The sequence below is a fragment of the Erithacus rubecula genome, assembly GCF_903797595.1.
Source record: "Erithacus rubecula genome assembly, chromosome: 10".
Taxonomy (NCBI): domain Eukaryota; kingdom Metazoa; phylum Chordata; class Aves; order Passeriformes; family Muscicapidae; genus Erithacus; species Erithacus rubecula.
In genome coordinates, this window is record NC_136662.1 from 9,549,044 (window position 1) to 9,575,490 (window position 26,447).

At 39.1% G+C, this 26,447-nt stretch overlaps 1 protein-coding gene across 2 annotated transcripts in view; it reads left to right on the plus strand.

Moving 5' to 3' along the window:
• PLPPR5 (phospholipid phosphatase related 5) overlaps positions 1 to 25,093 on the plus strand; it is an 89,337-nt gene extending 64,244 nt beyond the window's left edge. For both annotated transcript variants that reach the window (XM_079314303.1, XM_079314304.1), the window contains 5 exons: positions 1,567 to 1,699; positions 3,438 to 3,688; positions 12,120 to 12,296; positions 13,767 to 13,886; positions 22,910 to 25,093. In XM_079314303.1, coding sequence (XP_079170429.1) covers positions 1,567 to 1,699; positions 3,438 to 3,688; positions 12,120 to 12,296; positions 13,767 to 13,886; positions 22,910 to 22,942 — 714 coding nt within the window. In that variant the 3' untranslated portion in view covers positions 22,943 to 25,093. The remainder of the gene's footprint in view (positions 1 to 1,566; positions 1,700 to 3,437; positions 3,689 to 12,119; positions 12,297 to 13,766; positions 13,887 to 22,909) is intronic.
• The last annotated feature ends 1,354 nt before the right edge of the window (positions 25,094 to 26,447 follow it).

Consider the following 26,447-nt stretch of genomic DNA (forward strand, 5'->3'; position numbering starts at 1 on the left):
TCTAAGATTGAATTATTTTTTATATTGATCTTTTGCTAATTATGGATGAACAAATTCTACTTCATTGGGCTGAAAATTTGCTTGCATCACAATAGAGAGAGGATATTTATTAGTTCAGGTTTTGAAATTTCTTTTTTATCTAAAAATTCCACTAAGATCTGAACCCAATGTAAAGTAATGGATATTGACAGTTTTGGTGACAAATTAAATTTTGCTTTTTACACGCTTGCTTCCAGAGTTGTTTTTGTTACTTGTGCCACACTATTAATAAGTAGCACTTTTCTCCACAATTTCCCCTCCCAAGGGTATCTGCATAGTCTACAAACAATTAAGAGCATTATTTGTATCTTTCCTCTTGACAACAAAATGTGCACATGAGCTAGTGCCCACAGATTATTTTATTTGTTTTGTTGAACTGTTCAGATCTATTGTGGTATATGAAAATCTTTTCCTGTTAGGGCAAAGGTGTAGAAAAACATCAGCAATTAATTAGATTTGATGGTGTTATTGCTTGTATTTGTAGAGTGTTAAGGTTTCACTTTGGTAGTCTTCATTCTTGTTGATCAGTGTCATGTAGCTGTCAATAAGCTTTAAGTTTTTCATGCAGAGGAGTTTAAGGGCCTTGCCTGTAACACCTACAGTAAATCAAGGTTAGAATCCAGTGGTCAGTATTTGACCCTTCTGCTCTGCTTTTCAGTTATCCCTGCCATAAAGCTTCAGTATCATAGCTTTAGATACCTGCTTAAAGTCTTGGCTTTGGCTATCAAGTCTCAATCCATAGTTGTACTGAATAAATTAAAGGTAATGCTTTATTGTACAGGTAAATACATAACCCACACATTTAAAATTGTTTTTTTTTCTCATTTGATGATTGTTATGTTTTTTTGCCAACTCTAATGTCAATGATTATATAGACATGAGAACTTTATTTTGGTGGAGTGAATGTGAAACAGGCCATTCTTAATATTAAAATATCAGTTGTGACACTTTGTTCAAGCATGAGGAACAGAGCTAAAGCCAGATTTGATAAATTTAGCTAGCAAAATGTGAATCAAACCCTGTTAAGTACCTCCTGGGAAACCAAACCTCTGATGTGAACAGGAGCTCTGTTGTGACTTTTTCCCCCCCTTTCTCTCTACCATAGTCCAAAATTTAAAGCTCAACCCTGCAAAGTGCTGAGTGCCAGTGAATGCCATGACTGAAATCTTCACCATCTTCCAGAATTAGGCCTTTGCTTTGGTCCAGATTTTGTGCATTATGTGATCTGTTGTTCTTGAACTAACATTTCTTTCTCTTTCCCCTCATCCTGAAAACTAGGTTGTGTTATGTTTGCTACAAATCCTGGTTGTAATAACTTACTCTGTTTTAAGGCAAATAAAGTAAAGCCATAAGGCATATTTTCCTCATAAGAAGATTAATGTACAGAACTTGATTCACTTATGCTCTCTTTTGTGCTGGTTTGGTCTTGTTTCTTTAAGATGAGATGTCTGTCTCTATAATATTAGTGTATTTTTTTTGCTGTAATCTGATGCACCATTTCTCTCCCCTTTTTTCTCCTCCCCCAAGATTATCGTTGGAGAAACTGCAGTCTTTTGTCTACAGTTAGCTACAAAGGATTTTGAAAACCAAGAGAAAACAATATTAACTGGAGACTGTTGTTATATAAACCCACTGGTGCGCAGGACCATCAGATTCCTTGGTATGAGCAAAACTACTGCTTTCATTTTCTGAATGGTGAGAGTGATCAGTTATGTCTTAATTTTGACCTGGGGAAAATACTCAGATAACCATATAACATTTCATATATAGTCTTAAGTCAGGTGCAGTTACATGTAGGGATGCCATAGCAGGTCTCAGTTCTGCTGTTTGCTTCTCTCTGAGGTTGTATCTAAAAGGAGCAGCTGGAGGAATGAAGCCTTGGGGCAGATAATCCTGCTGTGTGCCCCAGTCTCAGGGGGAGGGAGGGCATGTGCAGCTGTGCCTGTGTTTGCAGTGTTTGTGTAACCACTGTGCTCCCAGTAAGGAGACTGTCTTGTTTAAGTCTGGGGAGTGATGATGAGCTACTCCCACTACAGTTCTTCTTTGTGTAATCAGTACCTGAGTTTTCTTCCCACTAAGTGGTCCCTCCTTTCCTCACAGAAGCAAAAACGTTTGGTAGGGATGGCAGGAATGAACAAAGGGCTCTCCACTGTGCCAGCAGATGAGGCATCATTACCCATTATGCTCCCCCAGAGTGATGTGTCCACCCCCAGTGTGCAGTGCACACCCTCAAGGCTGGAAGGCCCTTGTGAGGTGACATGGGCAGGCACAATGTGCTGCTCACCAGAGTCCAGCATCTTGGGAGGAATTAACATGCATGTGACATTGCTGACCAGCCAGGTCAGAAATCACCCTTGGTCCTCTAGCTTTGCTAAGAAAAAATCCTGACCTTTGTAAATGTGTGTTTCTATGGAATTACATTTGCTGAGATATTGATCCATTAAAGTCCTTATAGTGCCCTGGGAAACTGGGATTTTCCAGAACTCACCCTATATTCACAGTGAATTGGAGTGTGGGGAAGGTAAGTTGATCTGCCTGCAGAAAAACAGGGAGAATCTATAGCTCAGGTGGAATTGGAACAAGCACCCACTGGCTTTGCCTTCTGGTCAGGCTGCTGTGTTTGCATGTTCTTCCAGAGCTCATTTTGTATTTACAAAAGGATAGAGAGGGACCTCAGAATTGCAGAAATCTGTTTTCTTTTAAGTAATCAGTACATGCATTTACATTCTAATGAATGAGTACATGTGCTTAATGCTTTGCTGATATGTCTAATTAAAAAAACTCTTTAGCATAAGTAGTTCCTCAAATATATAAATCTTTAGCTCACTGTGTTGATACTGAGATTAATATGCCATGCATAGAGATTTACCCAGTAGCAGGCAGATGAAGACAACTGGTGCATGGCAATATTGAATTATTTAGTACTTTAGATTCTTTACAGCTGCAAGGGGAAAAAAAAAAAAGAAGTTTTTTCCAGTTTGTGCTATGACTTTCCAAGTTAATTCTCCATCAGGGTCTGACCTTGCTTTTCAAGCAGATTTACTGGGTGAAGAATTTCTCTCTGTCATTTCTGTTTAGTGAACATGGGCAAAAGTTAGGTACCAGTAAAGCCAGCTACCCCAAACAGGGGATATGCATGGCTGAGGGCCTAGGAAAGCAGGCTGCTTGCACAAGGGATGAGTGTTCCCATGGAAGATGGGAGAGACATCAGGTGTGTGGGTACATTGCAGTGCTACTGCTGCAGTTCTGTAAGAAAATACCATCTCCAGCATAAGCCAGGGTCCTCAGGGTACAGTTCCTGGGAGGATTTTTCACGTTCTTGAATGGAGGAAGCTGGTGTATTGCTGTGATAAATGCATAAATTGTCAGGAAATGTAACTCTTTGTTTCCCTCTTTAGGAATTTACGCATTTGGACTGTTTGCTACGGACATCTTTGTAAATGCTGGACAAGTAGTAACAGGGAATCTTGCACCCCATTTTCTTGCACTTTGTAAACCCAACTATACAGCACTTGGATGTAAACAGTACACACAGTTCATCAGTAGCGTCCATGCCTGTACTGGAAATCCAGACCTTATCATGAAAGCCAGAAAGACTTTCCCATCCAAAGAAGCAGCACTAAGCATATATGCAGCTATGTATCTGGCTGTAAGTATTACTTTATTTAATATCACTGTATTTTTGAGAGCAAATGGCTGGCACTGTGAGGGGGAGGAGGGAGGAATGGGCAGAAGATAAGACTCAAACCTGGCAGATTTTCTGCATGCAAACCTTCTGTGTGTTACTGTGAGAATGATTCATTTGGCTTAATTCTGATAAAGCTTAGTGATTTCTGAGCCTTGAAAGCCAAGACAATGCTAAGAGAGGGCAAGGTGTCCATAAAGGGTTTGGATTACTCTTTCACCATTTCCAGAGTGTCCTTTGTTGGGTGCTAAGAAGTAAAGGTAGGGATTTCCTCTGACTGGTAGAGGTACTGCTCTGTGTTTTAACCCAGTGCAGGTGAGTAGGATCACACATGGCCATACTCTTCGGTGAGGTGAAGCAGAAGGATGAACTGTATGTATGTCTGATCTCTGCATGTTTCTCAAGACCCCTGTGTCTTTTGGTACCAGAATTGGTATTTATAGGTACTTCATGCAAAGTCAGTTTGGCTCTTATGCAATAAAGTGGGCTACAAGACAATCCACCCTTTTTTCCCTCTCTCCTCTCTTTTACAAGGAGTGATGAACAGTGCTGGGATAAAACCTGGTGTTTACTGCCTGGATCAGAGCTGTTGTATAGGTTGTAGAGGGGCAGGGAAGAGGAAAGTCATCATTTAATCTCACTGAAGTCACTCTGGCTTGGTTTCAAGTGCCTATTGTTCTAGTCCTAGGCAGGAGCAAGCACATCTTGTTTCAGTGCTGGGGCCCAGTTCTCCCCATCCCATGCCAATGGGAGTGACCTGTGCTGATAATCACAGCCCCCTGCAGCCCTTTGGATGAGCCCAGGGCTGCCTTCAGAGTGTCAGTGGGAAACTAGGCAGGTGTGTGTAGCTTTGTGGTCATTGCAGGAGTCAGCCCTTTGTCCCCTTAGTATTTGAGCAGTGGCTGCCTGTAGATGTGTGTGTGCACATGTAAACATGCCTGTGTGGGGGTGTGTGTTGCTTTTGAGCACATACCAATCAAGCCAACTTTTAGTTCCTGATTGATCTGGAAACTGATACTTGACAACATGGCAAAGATCCCAACCCCAGCCACAGACAGTGTGTCAACTCAATGCTTCCTCCCAGGGTTTGAGAACCAGTTGCTTAAAATCTGCAGCACTGATGGTAACATTCACCAGGTTCCTTGTGAGCAATATCTGCTTATGGGATGTTGGTCATCAGTTAGTACAGGCAAGTGTTTGCAAATAAGAGATGAACAATAATGTTCTATTCTAACTTGAGGCAAGTATAAACCTTCTACTAGTATTGTCTTTATTTGGGGATATATCTAAGGATGAAACACTCTAAATTTGTTGCATGCTATTTCAGAAAATACTCAAAATTTTTCATTTTAATTGCTCCTATTTTTCTCATCCATCTGTAAAGTTGGATTTCCACTGTTGCCATGAGTCAGAGTAACTGGGAAACCAGCTATTCAGTTACTGCAAAGCAGAAAGTAAAATAGTATTAAAACATTTTAAAAACAAAAAGTAGACATCAGTAAGGTTTAATACCTAATATAAATGGCTTTTGACATGAGCAAGAGTACTTTATGCAAACCTTGCCTATGGACAGGTTACAGTTAGCAATATAAAAAATTAAAGCTGCTGAGATCCATTTCATAACTATTTGCTCTTTCAGCAACTGCTGTTGCTACATGGTGCCTGACACTGCTATAATTTATCTAAAGCACTATAAACTATTCTTAGGGCTTCTGAATTCCTGTAGTAGCTCCTTGTTACAATATTAACAGGTTAATTGTTTTGTTTTGGTTTTTATTTTTTCCTTAAATCCTAAGCATGACTGAAGCTACAAATACTGTTTATTACACTTCAACGGAAAAAAATATTCAGTGTTCCAATATCTGGGGTCATGTCCTTACACTGCCATGATGTTTATCAGGATAGTTGGCCCTAAATAACAATTTTCTCATCACTATTCACTGGAGTAGAAGATTTAAAACAGTAGCCTAGTCTGTATGAGCCATGCTACAACAGTTATTGAGAGCATGGACATAAAGACCTCCATATATTACTCACTGTTTCATTAGCATATAATCTTTGGTACAATATATGCTTTCTTTTGATTAACAGAAATTTTGGAGAGAGGGAGAGATTGTTATGGAGTCCTCCCTGGATATTTCAGCCAGCTGTGCACAAAACAAAATCAGCTTAAAGGAAAAAAATCACATAAAGAGCTGACCCAAGGGTCCTTGCTCTCTGAGGTGGTGAAGTTAATGCTTTTGACTTATGTGATTTCACCAATCAACCCATTTAGAAACAAAGCCTATGATTTATCCAATAATTCCCCTATCTTGTTCCATTTAAGTACAGGCACATCCTTATCACCTAGCATCTGTGCATATTGTCTTGTTAACAATAGCTTCTTTTTTTCATCTAAGTTCTTGAGTCTTCTGTTTTTCCCCTCTCCCCCCTTTTGAGAGTGGGTGGCTGCTATGGTAACTCAGAATTCCCCTCCAGCTTGAAAGTACAGTCTTTTTCAATCAGTTGTTCTGCTAATATTTAGAGCTTTGTAATGTTTGCCTCCATTATTTCCAGCACCTTTTAAGAGAGACTTGAGCAATGGAAAGGTGTTTTCTCTACCCTGCTCAAAACACAGATGCATTGCCATTGCATGGTTCATTCTTTCCAGTGTACCAGTGTTTTCATAATGAACTACTGTAAATCTGTTCTAAAATCTGTAACTAATCTGGCTGGTGCCTGGGTTTTTCCTTTGGTTTGTTCTCTGATCTCATTGGAGATCTTTTGTTTGTTTTTGATTGAGTTGTTTAATAAGTTGACTGCATCTGCTTTCATTTCTTATCAGCATTGAAATTCACTCTTTCTCATCTGGAACAATATTTGCTATATAGGTATTAAGGCAAACACTGCAGCTTTATTAAACAGTATATAATTGTATGAGCCACATTTTGATATGCATAAGCTGACATAGCCTGGACAATTAGAGGTAAGTTTTGAGGCAGCCAAGTATGCACATAGTTGGGGTGTTTTCCACAATTGAGACACAGGAAGTGGAAGTCATGAGTCTTTTTTTGGTAGGATTTCAAAGTGATATATGAAGATTTAGTCAGCCTATTCCCATAGATTTAAATATAAGTCTTGTGACTAACAGTTGTCCTTTGGTACTGTAGACCTAGGGGATTGGTCATTGCTAGCTGTAGTTCAAGGGAAATTTTAATTCATTCTATAAAATTTTGCCCCTTTTCAGTTGTTCTTATTGTATTGCACTAAAGCAGCTGGGTAGAGTAGTGTATGAACTTTGTGTTACTGCATGCATGGCAGACTTGCTTTGAGTTTGTAATGACAGAGGAACAGGCTTCATGTCTTGATAGTTGATACAGCTCCAGAGTTTTCTTCTCCAAAGCTTTTCTTTGGCCCATGGTCATGTTTTCTGCATGGCTTTTGCTCCTGACATTGTGCTGCATTGATTTTGCTGTTTGGTGTGTTTATAAGTCACTGGGGCAAGATGGTGACATTCTCCTCAGTGTCACTCCTTGATCCATTTGTAGGTGTAGGTCTAGACTCACCTGTCCTTTGTCTTGAAGTGCCTGTTAGATTCCAGCTAAATGGGCAGCTGGTGAAGGCATGACAAGTCTCAGGCAGACTTAAAGGAGTGTTCAGGAGGAAAAGGACTAGCAGAGGCACCTCATTAAATTGACTTTGTTTCCATTTTTTGTTAGGAAACGAAAGGATTCTTCTGGCTGCCTTTCAGGGACAGTGGAGTTCCCTTTCAGTATCTGTTGCAGCAAGTATCCCTCAACTGATAATAAAATATATGAGCTTCACATATTGAGTGTATTGGTTTCTTTCAGACTAAATAATAAAATAATGTTACCATTTGATCCAGGAATTTATCTAAAGACTTCTAAAAATTTCATGTCAGCCAGCTATTCATTGCAATTCAGTTCCTTAAGAAAACAGCCTCTGTAATAGGTGTATCTTATAGTCTTGGTACAATGAGTTATTTCTTCTCCAGTTGTTTTACAGTTATGGCTGTGGGGAGCTTATAGTAGGAAAATTAATAGTAAGGTCCAGAATTCTAGGGCTTTCTTTTCCTTTTGCCAAGCCAGTCCCTAACTTTGAAAGCTAATTTTTGACAAGGGTCATAAATAATTAGATCAAAACATATAGTGAAAGCTGGAGGAGGCTTCAGAAACACTAAAAGAAATCTTCAGTGGACAGTTGCAGAAGGACCCAGATGATTAGAGAATATGACTTTGATTTGCTCTAGAAATAGTTTGACTCATTAATTATTACCAAAGGAAGCTGAAAAGAGTTTAGGTTGTCAAACAGGTTTCTAACTAAACTAAACTGTTTATGGACTACAACAGCCTATTGTTTTTTTAGCTTTTTGATATGAGTGTCTCTTTTCTTGTAGGTCTGATGAATATTGAAAATCCCTTGGGTGGAACATTTATAACATTACTTATATTACTTAAATAGTTCAAAATTATTTATTTAATGCCAGCACATTGTAAAAGCAAAAGAAAACACAAGATAATTTCTGTTTGAAGTTCTGCCTGGGATGAGTGCCTGTACAATGGTTTCTTCCTGATTTTTCTTGTTGCCTTATGAGTCATTATTCACTGCCCACTGATGGACTGGTCTTTGTCAGTCTCCCATGCCATCTAAATAATTGAGAAATGAAATAGCAGATGCAGAAGGGATCTTCTTACCCACATCCCTGGGCCTCAGGCTGATGATATCAGCAAGGAAAATTATCTTCCCTCCTGGCTGGAGCACCCACCTGATGTGTAGCTCCAGTGTAGCTAAAATGGGATTCTGAGACCTGTTACACCTGTGTTTGTGTGCATAGATGCTGGTGTGGGTGGGCCTAAAGATAGCTGAAAGATGCCTAGAAAGAGCTTGCAGCATAGCCCAGGGATCTACTTTGTCCTGCACTTTATGTACAGCTCCTGTTCTTTATGTTAACATGTTTTGGAATGATTTTATTGGTACTAGATTAAGGACAAACTTCACATGAGACTTGCAACCTGACACTTTTGAATTACTTTCCCAGTACAAGCTAAATGGGAATGGATTGTTCCTTACACTATGGCCTGAGCCAGTCACATCAGAAACCTCACAGGTAGTTTGCTTTGTCTTGGTGATGATGGTGATAATTTCTTTCAAATTCATATTTTGAAACCCACTTCAATTAAAAATTTTCTTTCAATTTATGAGGTTCTCTTACAGCTTTGCTTCCAGTATATTGAAGACTGAAGGTAAAATGTTTGTGTTTTTCTGAAAATCTAGTAAATATTGTTATGTGATCATGTAACAATCCACCTCCTTACATGATTCTCTGCCTGTGTCTGCTTACTGGTGACAGCTCTACATCTTTCAGTACTAAAATCTTATTTCAGGAAAAAGGAACTGCAATAGCAGAAGTTCTTTAAGAGAAGAGTCACTACGGTTCTAATGTTGCAGAAGAATGTGCAGCCTGCTATATTAATTCTGACTACTATATCAATCCTTGACCTACATACAAAATCTCTGCTGTTGGTCTTGCTGTTGACTAATTTAAGTTTCTTTCATTAGAAAATTCTAATATTTATTAAAAGTAAGTGAAGCCTTCTGTCATCTTTTCAGGTTGTTTATTTGTCAATTACTGAGTGTGCTGGTTTATAGTTTTTCCACCAGAATCAGGAAGAAGACAGCTGCTTAATTATATTTTGTTCTTAGTTAAATCGGGTCGTTGACTGTGTTAATACATTATACTAAAGCTGTAAGAGGCCAAGTATAAAAATGGGTCCTGAATGAATCCTGCCTTGGAGGAGGCTGTATTTGCTTTGTAGAGTTTTGCAAATACAGGCTTTTTGTTAAGACTGTTTCAGGAAAGTTTGGCCTTTTTTTATTGATTCTCTTGTAATATAATGCTATTCCTTATGTGAGTGGCACCTGTTCTTTAAAGAAAAGACAGGAATGGTGTCTATGCTGGCAGAACTCGGGTTTTTTTGAACAATGAGCTGGGCATGACAATCATGGCTGCCCCTATAAGGGATGGGTCTTGGCAAATGGAGGTCTCTGCTCCTGTGAGGCACATGAATCTGCAGCTGTTTTTCCTCAGTGCTTGGAGTTGGGATTTGAAGGACATGCTTGGTGGAAAAACATTGAAAGAATTTTATGCAGAACATTTTTTGAGTTCAGCTTTGTATTAAAAATGTTGCAATTTGATTGAAGTGGAATCAATTGTTTGTACTAAAATGTGTTTTGTCTTAATAAAAAATTCAGATTATCTTCTTGGGTAACGACCAGTTGTTATAGATAACTGAAGTATGTCACCATGACCTGCCTTAAACAGCAAACTTTTCCCTCTCAGTAGTCATTTCAATTTAGTATAACACAATACAGAATTACATGCAGGATGCCTCCCTGCTAACTCCCCTGTGTCAATTTCACCCAAGAGGTATTTGAAATATGGTTTTCTCATTGTGTATTAAAAATATTCCAGTGTTTTTCCTAGCCCCAGCTGTCCTAACATATAGTGTGAATGTGGATAATGGTGGTAGTATCCAGTAGAACAGTGAGACTTGCTAAAACAGATGGTTACTGAGTTAATTCAGTGTGCAGTACTCTGTCTATAGCTTGAAGAAAACCAGTGGGACTAAAAAGTTGAATATTAAAGTTGCAGTTCTCTTATCACCTTTCCACACGGTAAGAGTAACTCACTGAAGACAGCCTGCAAAAATACAAGGAGCTAATATAGAAGAATAATCAGCAAAGGAAGAGAGATGGTTTTTGAAATGGCCTAGGAAGAGAGGAGGATGTGGCTTGGGGAAAAACCCCCAAAGTCTTTTTTCCAAACCTTTGCTTTGTCTGAATTAGTGGAAGTCTTTCTACTAGGTTTCCTGTTCATCATACAAAGTACACTGAAGGTTTGTGTGTTGCCCTTCTCTGATGTTATTTTAAGTTTACAGTTTAAGGTAAACAATCTTAAAATTTTAAGTGTGTTTCATCCTCTAAGCCATGGATCTCTCTCTAGTGTTTTGAACAAAGTTACTGTTAGATGTTACTCTTTTTAGACAGGTGCTGACCATTACTTAGTTGCTTCATTTATTGTAACTGACCACATTTTCTAAACTGCTTCTTGGTTGGATTATTTCAGCACTTTGTAAACTGGTAAATTCCACCAAAGTTTCAGACAGTACAAAAAAATCCCCAGATTAGCACAAAGGACTGTGCATTTGTTGGCAAAAGAAGTGGTATTGGTTCTTCAATGCAGACTCATCTGTTTTCCTTTGCAGTCCAAAGTGATGGCATCACAAACTGGGAATTGGCAATGAAACTCCATAGGAAATACTTGCATTCTTCTGTTCAAAAACTTAAATCCTGTTTAAAATTTCAACATTCAGACTTTGAGTAGTTTAATTACAGAAATATCTTCTGCAGAGAATAGGAACTTTTTTGTCAAAAGTCTTGTTAGCTGAAGTATAATTTACTTCTGGAGAGTGGAAAAGAGGAGCGTTGCAAGTGGTTTAATGCCAATATTCAAGAGAATGGAAAGTCAAATATTTGGTATTAATTTCTTCCATTGGTTTATCAGAGCTTGGAAAATGCTGGGTTAAACCTGGTAGTCACTAATGCACTCTTAGAGCAGAAGAGCTGCTCTTTTATCAGGCATTGCTTTTAATTCAGTAATATTGCACAGGAAGAATTGGACTGCAGCAGGGCAAATGGATTTCTCAGTCTGATGGATAAAACCTGCAGCATTTAGATTGATTTGTGTGAAGCATGATGTTGTATTAATTCATCACTTATTGAAACTATTATTTTATTCGCTGGTTAAAACTATATTTGTAAAAGTAGATGCTGACATTTAGTTCAATTTTCACTGCTCTTTGACACTAATTTTTTACCTTTTCACTGATTTTTGACTAATCACTAATTAGTCAGGTGGAGAAGCGGTGTATAAGGAAGAAAGGCTTTTGCTAATAAGAAAAGGTCTTTCTTTATTCCCTTTCTTACTCTGCCTGGCAGCTGGTAATAGTACTTCAAGGTAAAGATTTTTTTTTTCTGTTAACTGTCAACACTGCACAGTGAAAAATCAGTCTCTACTTCTGTGCATTAATAAATAAATACACAGACTGAGAGTATTTGTGTAGGATTTTCCAATTTGCCTGGTTTTCTGTAGGCTTTTCAGGTTCATGTAAAATGCAGTTTTGCTGTATGGTCTGATTCTTTTTCTATATCCCCAGGAAAAAGGTGTGATGACTTTATCTACTACTCTACCTCCTAGTTTCTTCACACCCTCCCCCCACTCCAGGAAAAAAGCACCAAATACACACAGTCTATTCAAATAAAATATAAAGCTTCTATTCACCAATTCGTAGGAGACATCCATCAATCTTACACTTTCTTCCTTTCTAATTTTCAGATGTATATCACCAACACAGTGAAAGCCAGAGGAACAAGGCTTGCAAAACCTGTTCTGTGTTTGGGTTTAATGTGCTTGGCCTTCCTTACTGGAATCAACAGAGTAGCAGAGTATCGAAATCACTGGTCAGATGTAATAGCAGGATTTGTAATTGGAATATCTATAGCAGTATTTTTGGTAAGTGTGTGTCTATGTCACTTCTGTTTGGAAAAAAAAAATCAATGTATATGTTTGTATCTCTAAAAAAACCTTTAGATAACTAAATAACAAAAGACATGTTTCTTAGGTTCTTTAATTAGTCATCGGTTTCCTTGGTAATATTTACATACACTCAGAAATGTGAAGTCAAGAAAGGACTGGTCCAGTTATGTATTTTGACTTATGAACTGGATTGTAACATTTCAAACTAATTTTTGAAGCAAGGCCCAGTTGTAGGAAATATATATTCCTCAGAATAACCCATAGTTATGATTTCATGTATAAAGTATTAAATTTGATATAGTGGTACCCACACTGATCAGAGAAGAGGTAGCATTTGTTTTACTGGCTTTACAGTAACTCTGATGAATTTATTTCATGGTGATTCAGGTTTATGTTGAAATTTCATATTATTCTGTATCAAGAAGTCTTAGTTTAGCCTTTTCCTTTTTGGAGCTGTGTTCCAAAACCAGATAGTTAATCACAGTTGCCAATGACTACTGTATGTGTCAGAAAACTATTTCTAATCTATTAATCACCTTCACTAATATCTGCAGTGCAAGACTGTAGAATAGAACAGTCACTGCTGTTTAATACCTGTAGGTTTGTCTGCCTGGCAGCTTGTATAAATACACCTTTGAAGTTTTTCATCATGAAAACATTTTTGAGCTTGTCTAGTGGATTGCAGGGTCTTGGTCTCCAGATCTTGGATCTGAAAGCATGGCTTGACTGAGAACCCTCCCAGGGATGGCTGGGTTGGGTGTTTTCTCTCCTCTACACATGCAAGGGGAGCTGCAAGTTTTCTTTAAAATACATCTGTTTGCATTTCCAAATGTTCCCTTCCACACAAGGTGTCCAGTAGCATGACATTAAATTTAGGTGTGTTTTGAAGAAAATGCAGTTGGCAAATATTGCTGCTCAGCCAAGTGTCAGAATTAGTAGAAGCACAAACTGTTACATGTCACATTTCTGAGTCCCTGTTCATAATCTGCTGCCCTGAGCAGATTTAAAGCTGCAATCAGACTTGGGCATGGTCCTTGCCTTCTTACTCCCTTTCTTGCTCTTCATTTGAGAAAGTCTTTGCTGATCAAAACTGAGATGGCATTGGCCTTCCCAGGAGTTTAAGGTTAATTCTATGTGATGCTGCAAGGTATCTCTTTGTGAGATTGATAATAATTGGTGTTCTATTATGCAGCTTCTGTAATGGATTTTCTTATAGATGAGGTTTTTTTTTGGTTCTCAGATGATGCATGTACCAGTAAATTGGTTCAACGTCTTTTGTCTTGAAATATTAATTAAGGATTTTCTGTAAAACATGAACTTCACATTTCAGTGTTTCTACTGTAAAGCTGTGACTAAAGCTGGTGTCATAATGATAATTGTCAGGATCAAAGCTTGAAAAAATGAGTTATTGCTTAGGTATTCTGTTTATCTTCAAATCCCTTCTAGGTTGTTTGTGTGGTAAATAACTTCAGAGGACGTCAGCCAGAACATGAACACTCTCATCTGGATAATCTGACCCAGATGCCCATGATCAGCATACCCAGAGTAGAAAGCCCTTTAGAAAAGGTAATGTCTGACTTCTTAAAAAACAAATAGAACGTAGCTCTCTGGAAGGATGATCACAAACTATCCTGACAAGAGTGCCAAGGTAATCAGATTTAAAATAAGGAAATGTATCAGTGAAGGAGAAAAAAGGAAATAATTTAATTAAGTGACACCCCTTGGGAGGCTCATGTCATCATTTCACTGCTGTAGCTGCTGCTAAGCCCATGGAGTCAGGTCTGAGTCCCTCTTCCCTTGTATTCATCAAGTGATGTGATTAATACTGTCTAATAGTCCACAGAAGGTAGAAAGTTCTTAGAATGCTTAGAAAGAAAGTCTAACCCCTGGCACAAGGGGCTTTGCAATTCAGGTACAAGTGGCATTTATCCTATTTGTTTGTAGTATGTCCTCAGCCTGATGTAGAGCATGGGATGCAGTCCCTTCTGCATCAGCTGTGGGGCTTCTATCATCAGACATGAGCTAACCCCAGGGCACAGTACCCACTTGGAAGTGAGAGTAGCATGGGCCATAAGTAACTGCACTAACCCCATGATCTCCTGTCAGAGCACATGGGAGTTTTAGGCTAGGACATGCTAGTGAGTCTCCTGGGTATGCCAAGACTTTTTGCTTAAGTATCAAAATATAATTTGTTTTAGTTTACTATGATAACCGTTTATATGTTTTTTAAGATGATGTGTTAGGTAAGATTGCCTGACTAATTTAATGAGCAAATAAATACTGAAATAGATTCCAATAGATAACCAAATACAGAAAAGATTTTAGACATTTTTACCAAGGGGAATCTTTGAACTAGTAATACAAAGTTTATAAGAAAGGTTTACTTTTTCTAATGACTTTATCTGGCATTATTCATTAAAATCTATTTCATTATGCCCATATTTGAAGATGGTAAACAATCCTACATTGGGCAGAGCACCAAAATTATTTTCTGTGGTGTTATTTTAATTCCCTATTAATTCTGGTAATTTTTTTCATGTTCAACATAAAGGTTTTCAACCACTTCCAAATCTGTCTTACTCGCTTGAAAATAGTGGAAGTTGTCCTTTAGTAAGAATTGCTGCTGGTCCTGAGTTTCTTGTTCCTTTTCTTGAAGGGACAGAAGATTTCTTTTCAGAAACATGCCTTTTTTGAACCAAATATGTCTAATCTACTTCTGCTGATATCTTGTTGTAAGGAGGTCAGAATCTGATTTGCTTGAACAAGCATTTAGATGATGAATGTGTATCTTCAAAATAATCCATTCAGTAAACTTTCTGTAAAATGTAAAAACAAAACAAGCTGTCAGCTGGCCTGGAACATACCACATTAATAAGAACATGTTTAATTTACATGCTAGGCTCTCATGCAATAGAAGCCATTTCTGTGTCTCAAAGGCCGTCACATAATAAATAATAATTATATTAATATACATTTTCTGGATACTGAAATATAAAAATTTTTTTTCTGGGGATAAACACTTCTTGTTAACTTCTTGTTTCTATCTGGTTTGGAAACCTCTTACTCGTGATCAGCAATTTTCTTTTCCTGTGATTTGGCCTAGTTTGAGATGCTGTAGGAGAATATGGGATGATGGTGACAGGAGTAGGATAATCACTGCCTTTTGTGAACTGCCCAGGACTCTGTTATATGAGTGAACTTCTTTCCTGCTGAACCCATATTCTTATGGGAGTGGACAGTAGCTATTTGCTGTCATGCAGCTTCTCTCTAGATAATTAAACTGGGGACTGACCACAAAGTGGCACCACTTGCTGAGATCCCATTTTTTGGGTTCATCTTTGTGTTGCAAAGCCTTTCTCCTTCTCAGAGAGGATGGGATGCAGGGACAATAAAGTGAAGACTCCTAATTGGTTGGAAAGGCTTTCTGTTTCCACTTCCAGAAAGTTTAAAATTGAATTAGCAAATAATTGGTGAAGAAGATACTTACATGTGAGTGCTTTTGGTTTTGAGTTTCTATGGATATTTTTAGCTTTTTAAAATGTATTTTTTGTTTAATCTAAAGTTTTAGATAGAAGACACAAAAGTTAAATAAAAATTGTTAAATAAAAGGCATTAAGAGTAATACTTTAGGGAACTAAAGTCTAAATTAAGTTTGCTAATGTCAATAACTACCATTGCTACAAGAATTCTTGAATTAGTCTTTGCTTTTTAACTCCTTTTTTATTTTACATCATTTGTTCTCTTCTGGAGAGAGAGTGATGCTAAATAATTTGTATGCTCTCTGCCTCTTCCTTCTTTAGACACGAGTGTTTTTCACTACATTTCAGTTAGGACTGATCCAGTTCAATATTCTGAATGCACCATAGATCTACATTTTACTTGTTTTAAAACTAGTTTTCCTTATTTTCAGTCTACAAGCTCCTGTACCAGTATTAAAGACAGGCCACTGTCAGAAATTAGCTACTGGGAGTAACACAAATCCTAACAGTCTGAAGTTACCAAAGGCTAAGGCAGTGCAAGTGGGAAGCAATGCAACTATGTGACTGGTATTAAAAAATAGTAACTATATAGGTATTGGGAGAAAGCAATTTAAAGCTCCTGCCTTAAAGAATGACTTCATTAGAAATGCTTGCCAGATAGGACCCCACTCATTGCTATTTTGTAATAAACTCACCCCTAAATGAGTAAGCACATGATGCATCATACAGACCTGGAAGCAGGTTGCTTTGCTGTTTCCAGATCTGCTATTTGCTATTCCAGTGCTTTCTCCATGGAGAACAAATGCTCCTGGCATGCTCACCATGCTGCCACTGTCTGAGTTCTGGTGGAGCTCTAGCTAGTGTGCTTTGAAGTGCACTTAAATAGGCATAAGTTCTTGTAATACTCCAAATTGAGCTGCTGCTGCTGCTTAGTGACAAGGTTAGATCACTGTTGGCATGACACTTGTGTTTCATTGTGGTGCATGCAGATGGTTTAACTGTTCTGCATGGGTGCCCATGCAGTCAAGCTGCAGTTGCAGTGTCTCCTTGAGGGATCCTTGCCAGAGTCTGCTCAGCAGTGCAGGCTTGGTGCTTTTACCTCAACTATAATCATCCTGAGAATTAATGAAAAGAATGAAAGCCAAGAAACCTCATCACTCACCCATCTGCTGCTTTTTCTATTCTGTCTCTGACCTCCTTCATCTCCTATGAGACAATTGGTGTTTCAGGTAGCTGGCAGTCTCCTTCAGAGAGGAAGCTCTCCTCCTACCACAGTCAAGATTAGAGAGTCCTGTTCTTTTCCAGGAATAACTGAGAAATAAGGATATTCTGGAGAGTACTTGGAAGAGTTTGAGGGTTCAGCTTCATCCAAGTGCAGTCACAAACTGTTTCCTGTTTCAGGGGAGGCTGCCATTATTTCCTGCAAAAGTCCCCTAAACTGGGCAGGTCTTGGAGAAGTCTCCTACCCATCGTGTAGTAGCTTGTGATTCTGCTAGTCTTACTAATTTTGTATAAGTATTCTAGCTTTGAAAAAATCAAATACAAATACAACATGTAGCATTTCAGGACTAGTGGAGGCAGTAGATAGAGTACTGAGATGGAAGGTTTTAAAGGAAGCATTGGGTTAAGAGTTGCACCATGGTTCATCTCCTGTCAGATGAGATAATTACAGTGTGTGATTATCAGTGCTTTCTGTAGCTATTCAGTATTATGTATTTGCACAGTGGGTTCTTGGCAGTGTTCTGGCAGTTAAACTGCATTTATTCCCCGTGGTTCTGCTTGGCATTCCTTCATACTGCTGCTTCTGTCAGCAGTGCCCAAACCTTCTCAAACACAGCCACTATTTCTTGTTACAATGAAGTTTCTTTGTGGGACTGACTATCCAGCATGACTGAACTCAAAAGAGATAGATTAGGTGCTCTCTCCTTCTACTGTTTCCAAGTTTTAATGGTCATAAGTATTTGGAATTCCTCTGGCAACATGTGACATTCTTGTTGCCCTCATACCAGTTTTTAGTGACTGTCAGGGTTAACTGTCTCAGAAATCTTCTTGATTCTGACACAGTAATTATTGGTCTATTGTGCATGTGCCAAAGGTGATGGAGATAAAACATCCTAGCAATAGTAAGTCTAGATACTGCGATGAATTCTGCTAGTAGTTTTAAAACTGGGAAAGCTTTCCTCTTCAGAATTTAAAGAGTATTGTTTTTTCTATTTACTCCATCTTGGTTACTCATGAGACACAGAACAGCTTCTTCATAGTGTCAGAAAATTTTAATTCTCAATGTTATTGCTTTTTTCTTGATCTTAAGTAGGTTGGTACCAAGTATTCAATTGTTATGTGGCCTGGTGTGCACACAGCACCATGGCCTAGGGAGCCTGGCCTGCTCCCTGCAGTTCTCCAGGGAGATCAACTCTCACTGAGCTCACAGCTAAAATCAAAACACAAAGCTACTTTAGCTCATCATACTATGGGCAGATGGGAGAGAAGGTTGCGTCCATTTCTGTTGCTTCAAAATATTTTAGTTGAGAGGTCTCCAAATACTGTAGTACTTGATGTCCAAAAGCATCTGTAGGTGTCCATATGTGTTTCTCAAGGATAGTTTGATGAGAGCCTGTGTGCTTTCATCAGCTTACAGTTAGTTCTTGGCATCATTGTTCTTTCTCTCCTTTAGGAGATACAATACAACATTGCTTCACACACATACCACAAACACATACCCAGGAGAGTCAGCTCATAAAAAATTGTAAGCAGTTTTGTTTCAATGTCAAACACTTGAATTTGTATTCATGTCCTGCTCTTCTGCTTAAATCTGCTTCTGGAGGATTGTACAAGAATTACTTCTGATTGAATGCAAACAGTGATCACTACATCTAATGCTCAGATAAACTAATACTTAAACATGGGAAGTGGAACAATACATTCAGAGTGACCTCCTCAAACGTACATATTGTAGGTGTTACAGCCTCAAGGCATTATCCACAGTCCAGAAGATGCTTTGCAAGGAGCCCCTCTGAAAGCAGGGCTCGCCCACCCGTGGGTGCTGTGGTGGCTGCCGGGAGCGCTGCCAGCCCCTTGCTCAGGGCAGTGCCGCCCGTGTGCGCTGGGTGCAGGCGCTGCCCCTGCCAGAGCGGGGCTGCAGGCACCTCCACTGCCTCTGCAGCCTGCTGCACTGGAGCACTGCCCCTGCCAGAGCAGGGCTGCAGGCACCTCCACTGCCTCTGCAGCCTGCTGCATTGGAGCACTGCTCCTGCCAGAGCAGGGCTGCAGGCATCTCCACTGCCTCTGCAGTCTGCTGCATTGGAGCACTGCTCCTGCCAGAGCAGGGCTGCAGGCATCTCCACTGCCTCTGCAGCCTGCTGCACTGGAGCACTGCCCCTGCCAGAGCAGGGCTGCAGGCACCTCCACTGCCTCTGCAGCCTGCTGCATTGGAGCACTGCCCCTGCCAGAGCAGGGCTGCAGGCACCTCCACTGCCTCTGCAGCCTGCTGCATTGGAGCACTGCTCCTGCCAGAGCAGGGCTGCAGGCACCTCCACTGCCTCTGCAGCCTGCTGCATTGGAGCACTGCTCCTGCCAGAGCAGGGCTGCAGGCACCTCCACCCGCCTGTGCAGCCTGCTGCATTGGAGCACTGCTCCTGCCAGAGCAGGGCTGCAGGAACCTCCACTGCCTCTGCAGCCTGCTGCACTGGAGCACTGCCCCTGCCAGAGCAGGGCTGCAGGCACCTCCACTGCCTCTGCAGCCTGCTGCATTGGAGCACTGCTCCTGCCAGAGCAGGGCTGCAGGCATCTCCACTGCCTCTGCAGCCTGCTGCATTGGAGCACTGCCCCTGCCAGAGCAGGGCTGCAGGCATCTCCACTGCCTCTGCAGCCTGCTGCATTGGAGCACTGCCCCTGCCAGAGTGGGGCTGCAGACACCTCCACTGCCTCTGCAGTCTGCTGCATTGGGGCACTGCCTCTGCCAGAGCAGAACAGACACTGCTGCCTTACACGTGTGTGAGAACATTACTATTGTTGTTTGATCAATTACCATTTGCCTAAAGTACTACAGTAGCATTTTTCAATTTAAGGAACTCTACTGTGGGAAAAATTACAAACAATTTTACAAATTTCTGTTTTCAAAAAAGGAAAAATCTTTTTTTTAATGTTTCTAACTGTGTCAATAAGAACAAAGCAACAACAACAAAAGCTAAAAATAATATATATAATGAAAACTGCAAATCACAAAAAGTTGAACATATTTTTTCAATGCTTTGACATTATAGCATTGCTTATCAACACAAATTAATTAAAACTTATATATATATAAGAAAAAGACATACAGGTGTGGATCATTTCCCCCAGAAACCTGCACTGAAGGCTTAGCCTTTGGATTTCCCTTTCTTGTTAGTGGTGTGAGAGCACAGTTACAATGCATGCTTTCCTCACCAGCCTGGTACTGTCCTCTTAGGATGGATGGTACAAATGCTGGTCTGCCTGTCTGTGAGACTGCTGCCAATGAGCAGACCCTCAGCATTTCTGATTCTGTGGGGAACTGTAGGGAAAGTAATTTCCCATGGAGTTGGAAAAGCTGAGGTCTCATGCATGGTGTTTTGCTTGTCTTCCTGCATCTGTGTAAATTTGTTTGCTGACAGTAGTTAATATCTCACTCTGACCCTTGTCACAGCAAATCTAACCAGAATTAAAAGTTGAAATGTAGTTATTCCTAAGGGATGCTGTTTGTTTGGGGTTTTTTTGCAGTCTCAGCAAGGCTTATTTGTAGTTCTGCCTGAGATGATAATGTGAAAAAGCACAAGTAACCAGACAGTTGCATGAATCTGTATCAGTGATTCTTGCCATGAGCAAGTGATTAATTTTGACCTAGTTATGCATCATTCAGCTGAGTCCATTGGAAATGGATTGACAGGCCTTCAGAAGGGTTCAAATCAATAGATCTGTGATCAGCAGCTTAGCAGTTCTCTTTGAGGGCTTATGGAGGAAGGAGGATTTTCTTCTGTGTTATTATATCCCATGCTCTGCATGTCTTCCCAGGATGGTGACCTGCTCCTTTTGGAAGTACAGCTGGCAGGAGTGTGAACCACATTCTGCTTTCCCTAAATAATCGTTATCCACTCTTGAGTTAATGCCACATGAAAGAGCATTTGATTCTCTGCATCACAGACAAATGTGTGTCACTTAGAGACTGGGATAGCACAGGGACTTGAAAGAATTGATTGCAATAAAGAGAAATTCTTTTTTTCCCCTCCTATTCCTCATTTTCAGACCATTTTATGGAAAAAGTGAATAATTTTAGACTGAGGGTAGTTTAAGTTGACAGGATGACTCTTGAGGTCTAAATAAAGAAAACAAAGTAAATACTATGAAGAAAGCTCATAGCTTCACTTGAGAGTAATTGAATTTACCTACTATATCATATTTTGTATATTCAAAACAGAAGATGACAAGTAAAACAAAATGCTTGGAGTTGATTTTTTTTTCCTGATTAGGAAGTCTAATTTTGCATTTCTTCTGCAGAATAAAAATCTGCAAGCAATAATATTTGTTACTATTTTTTACTGAAAACTTTTTCATAGAAAGTTGCTCTGGTTTTTTTTTCTAATGCTTTTTAAAAAAATCTGGCTATGGTTTAATAGTTGTTGTTTATTTAAAATACATAAATTCTGTTTCAGGGAAGGATATACATAGATACCTGCTGTTAAGTAGTATTCTTTCATGAAAGCTGTGATAAAATACAGCAAGAACATTGCTGGACCTATAATGTATATTGTAAGGGAGGTGGAAGAGAGCTTCTTCCCCTGGACACAGTACAGTTATGGCACAGTGAGAGAGGGGGAAAGCTGCCAGCCTGGCTTGGAGCTGGGGCCATAAGGGGCAGCTCTCCAATCAAAATATTTCTAATTTCTTCTCTCTAAGGGGAAAAGGAAAGATGCCTGTCTATCTCCCCCTGCTCAGACTGATAGACAAATATTCAGGCAGTTTAAAGAAGAACTGAGAAATAGAAACTTATATGGTGGGCAATTTTTCTCTCCAGCACTTCTTATGCTGTGTGATAAGAGGTTTTGGGAAGGACTTCCCTTAAGCAAAAAATGGGAGGTCCCACTCTCCCCACAGGTTATCCACATCTCCCTCCTCTTCAGCTCACATCTCCTCTCTTCTGAGTTTAGTCTGCTCCAGGAGGCACAGTGATGAGAAAAATATGCAGTGCTTTGCTTGGTGTTTTACCCTCCTGTGCATTTTTGTGCTTGGGAACAAACACATGGCTTAACATCAAGGTTCCCTTTATTGATTTCACCATTGCATGTTTTGTAAAAAATGGGTATAGTCAAGGATACTGTGTTCTCAAAGGGAAATACTCTTCCTCTGGATTCTGCACATCACTGTGTGGTTTCCTTCCCCTTCAGATGTTTGCAGGGTCACTTGCTTAGGTTCAAGTATGAAAAAGTAGCCAAGCTCTTTGGGATTCTGCAGGGTTTTAGAGCTGCACATAGAATGTTCATGTTCCAATACACATCTCATTGTTCCTAAGAATCGTCCCATTGAAGGAAAGAGGCAAATGTTCTCAGACTGCAACTGGACATTGGTGATTCTGAAAAAAACAGTTTTAAATATGAATTCTTAACCGCCAAATGCCACTTGATTTCAAACATTTTGCTACTTGATTCAGTGCCATTGAGCTCATGGGGAAAAAAAATCTTTAAAATTAATATTAATGTTGTATTTACACTGAAATAGAGTATAATTTGTCAGAAACTGTCATTTTTATTTCTAGGAATAACATAGCAATAAAAGCACAGCTAACTCAATTATTTACATGTAATTTAAAATTAAACTTAATTTAAAACAAAGCCATCTAAAATTAAAATGTAATAGAACCATCACAGATAATTACTTTGTTCAGCATACTTCCCTATCCAGTCTTTCAGCAGTTAAGAGTTGCTAAGGGAGTGAGTTAGAGCACTGCAGTGAAAATCAGTTTTATTTACATCATCCTGCAATAGTCTCCAAGTACAAGGCTGCCCTTCAAGCACAGGAGACAAAAGTTTTCACAATGGTGGCTGCTGTCTATCTGTGTGGTTTTGTGGTTTTTATGTTTGTTTTTCCTTTAACTTGTAGAACCACATCACGGCCTTTGCAGAAGTCACATGATGTTGATGCTGATGTGTATTCACTCCATTGGACTTCATCTCTTTTCACAGCCCACACATGATATTTGCAGTGTATCAAAAATACGAAATTTTTAGAAGTCCTATTTCTGACTTGATTTTTACATCACTTAAATGATACCAACATTTTGAAGAATTCTTAAATATTAGAACGTCACTTTACTTTCTAGCAAAAATATTAACTGTTTACTTTTATGGTGGAATGGGACAAACTGAGCACTAATTATCTGACATTACCCTCTATTTTGGCTTCTCATTGTTTTCAATGGTTCATATACCAACAGTACTTTGTATTTTGATTTAACTTTGATTTTTAAAATCTACATTTTTAATTCAGCATGAACTTGTTTCCATTTGAGGCAATTTCAGTGTATAAAAACTAGACAAATATTATGTTCTGTATGAAAATGCTGTTTGCACATTGTATTACGCTGTATTCCATGTAAGATATCATTCAAACAGTATGTTATATGTAAGACTGGTGCTTCTGCTTTTGAAGAGAAAAAAAATGCCAATTTTTACTGTAATAAGTATTGTATCATAATTAAAAGTTTATTTATTTGGATATTTTCCTGACATAATTGTAGTTGAATTGTTGTTTTGTAGTTCTTGAATGTCTTGAATGACATATATGTATCTAGGTTAAAAGAAATGAGAATAATATAGAAAGTTTGATCTTTGATATATATCTTTATTACTAATGATATCCCATGAAAGGTTAAGGGCTCTGTTCTTAGCTTAGCATATCTGATGGGCAGCCATGCTATTCAAAAATAATTTAAAAAATTTATTCAAGGCAGCCTGCATCTTCTCACCAATGTTGTACTCCCTGATTCTATGCTGGGAGAATGGGTGCTAAGATAAGGAGAGGGTCACCAGCTTAGTAAGAAAAGTTCATCTGAGTTTCTACTCCCCATTTGCATGGAAAACTCATGGAAAAAACAAAATGGCTCAATTAATTTTTTTTTTTCAGCCTAAGTGACCAGGACAGACAGACTTTGCCTCTACAAAGCTTTTTATCTCTGTTTGCTTTTGAGGCTCATATTAGAAAAAGGAAAAATAATCCTCTGCTAATCTGCATGATGTTGATGAATTGATTTTTCTTCAACATCAGCCAGGGTTACCATATTTCTGGTATTGCTGTGAATATTCAGATTAAGCCTCCCCTTTGGAAGTGTCTTGCTGACTATTCATTGTGAAGTTGTCTTATAAAAATTGAGCACCAAATGGATCTGAATATTGTGAGTACTGAAGATATTCTTAACATCTGCCAGAAAGTTTCCCCCTGGCAAGAGCTGATAAAAAAGCACTACAGAAACATTGAGAGTGCAATTGGTCAGTGCAGGCTGTTGAGCATTTTAGGCCTTAAATTTTCCAGAGTTAAGTGTATTTCCTGTGCATTAATCATTGTTAGAGTATGTTTGAAACACAAGGATGTAGAATCAGGTATATTTTTTCTATGATGAATTTTAATGGATTCTCACATAGTCATGAGTAATTCCTGCTTTTGCTTTTTGTTTTATCCTTCAAAATACAACTACCTAAAGAGTGCTTGGCAAACAAGGCAAGGCCAAGTCTCTCTGAGTGCAATAGACAAATGCCATGAAGTGTTTGTGCTAAGCTGAGAATAAAGAGATTGAAGAAGTGTATCTGTGGGGAGAAAAGACCTAGAATATAGTCCTTAGCTGCAACTAGGTTACTTAGGTGATTGAAAACCCACTTTTATTAGACTATCAACTGTGTTTACAAAATTGTAGTAGATCCAAAGTTTGTATCACCGTGTTAAGCTCACTTACCCTGCTCTTAGTCTAGCTAGTTAGGTTCCAAGGTACTAATGATTTCTCTGTGTGCAGATTTAAATGAAATCTTCACTCATTTTTGCATGGTAGCAAATCTGCATTTTTTTATATCTGATTTATAAGATTACCAAGAGATTCTTTTATGTTAAAAGAGATGACTCTTTTTCAGTGTACTGTATATCATCAGCTTGTAACTGGTCTCTTTCTCAGGATCTTTCCCAGTCAAATATTTGGGTTAAATTTATCATATTATCTCTGTGAACCAGCAGTGAGAAAACAAAAAGAGAGACACTCTGCTGTATAATGTATTTTTAAATAAAATAATTTTTCATTCATATGTGGTGTATTTTTTTAGATGTCTGCTTTACATATATGTTGGTTGATAGTGTGCATACAATGAATTTATGATGTTACGTGAATTGCATTTGGTGACATATTTTCTCAACCAGGAATCCCCACAATTAATGACCATTCCTTAGAGGTGGTTCTGGTGAACTGGAAAAGCGTGAGAGGAAGAGCTGTATTGCAGAGTCCACAGCCTGTTGGGGAAGGACTGTCCCCAGAATGTGGACCAGCCAAGCTCCAGACACTGCTCTGGCTTATTTTCAGAAGTGGCAAGAATTTGCCCTCCCACATCTGAAACCCTCCACTGCTCTGAAGTTTGGGCTTTACCTCTTCCATTCTGGACCCAAAAAAGCTCTGAGTAGGAACAGTTGGCCAAAACAAAAGTAAGTTGGCCCTTTTTTACTAAAATGGCTTTTTGGTGATTGCTTTTTAAAAAATCCCACTGATGAGCAAGCATCATTTCTCATTCAAGGAATATTCTGGTACAGAGTTGTTCCTACTGTAAAAAGTGTGGTTGAACCATTTCAGTGGTTTTGAATGCAACTGGTTTTGTTATTCTTGTGGACCTTTTCCATGTATACTTCAGTGAAACAGCTCTGCTCTATTTATAAATAAGATGTTTGAGAAGCATCCCTAATGTTATATGCTGCTGTGTTCCTAAAAATGGAATTTCTAAGGCATATGGGGACACCAGCTGGGCTCCTATACATACCATTTTAGATTCTCTTCTATGGATTCTTCTGTTCGTTTATGGTGATAGCATCCGGGCTTACATTTCTTTTGATTTTAAAAATGTTCATTTTAACTATATGTATTAAAAGAGGACACTGTTGGTATTTTTTAGCTGCAGTTTTCTTTGCTGTTGCTTTTGCCTTCTCATTTTGTTGCTGCCCAAGATCACAGTAAGCGCAACAGTCCATTTGCACATTATGTTAGCAGGAAGCTTTTTATACTCTTCTGAAGTCTAATTTTGGTACTTCTGAGGCTTGCTACCAGAAAGCAGAGTGCATTACATTTTAGGAGCAGATAAACTGAGTCTGTTTTGATCAAATACATCCCTGGCCATCTGCATAGCCTTGGCCTTGGGAACACTCAGGAGCATTTGCAGGCGGAAGGGCGAGCAGACCTCCAGACCTGCAGCACCTCCCTCCAGGCACATCAAGAGCATTTTCACCCGGCTCTGCCTCTGACAGCTGCCTCAATCCCAGCACACTGGATTTTCCTGCTGTACACCAGCATGAGCAGGTTTTTTCCTCCCCTCAAGCACCTCTGAGAGACTGGACAAATATGAAGTGCACAACAGGCATAACTGCAGCAGGAGCCAGTGTCTGCATAATTCTCACT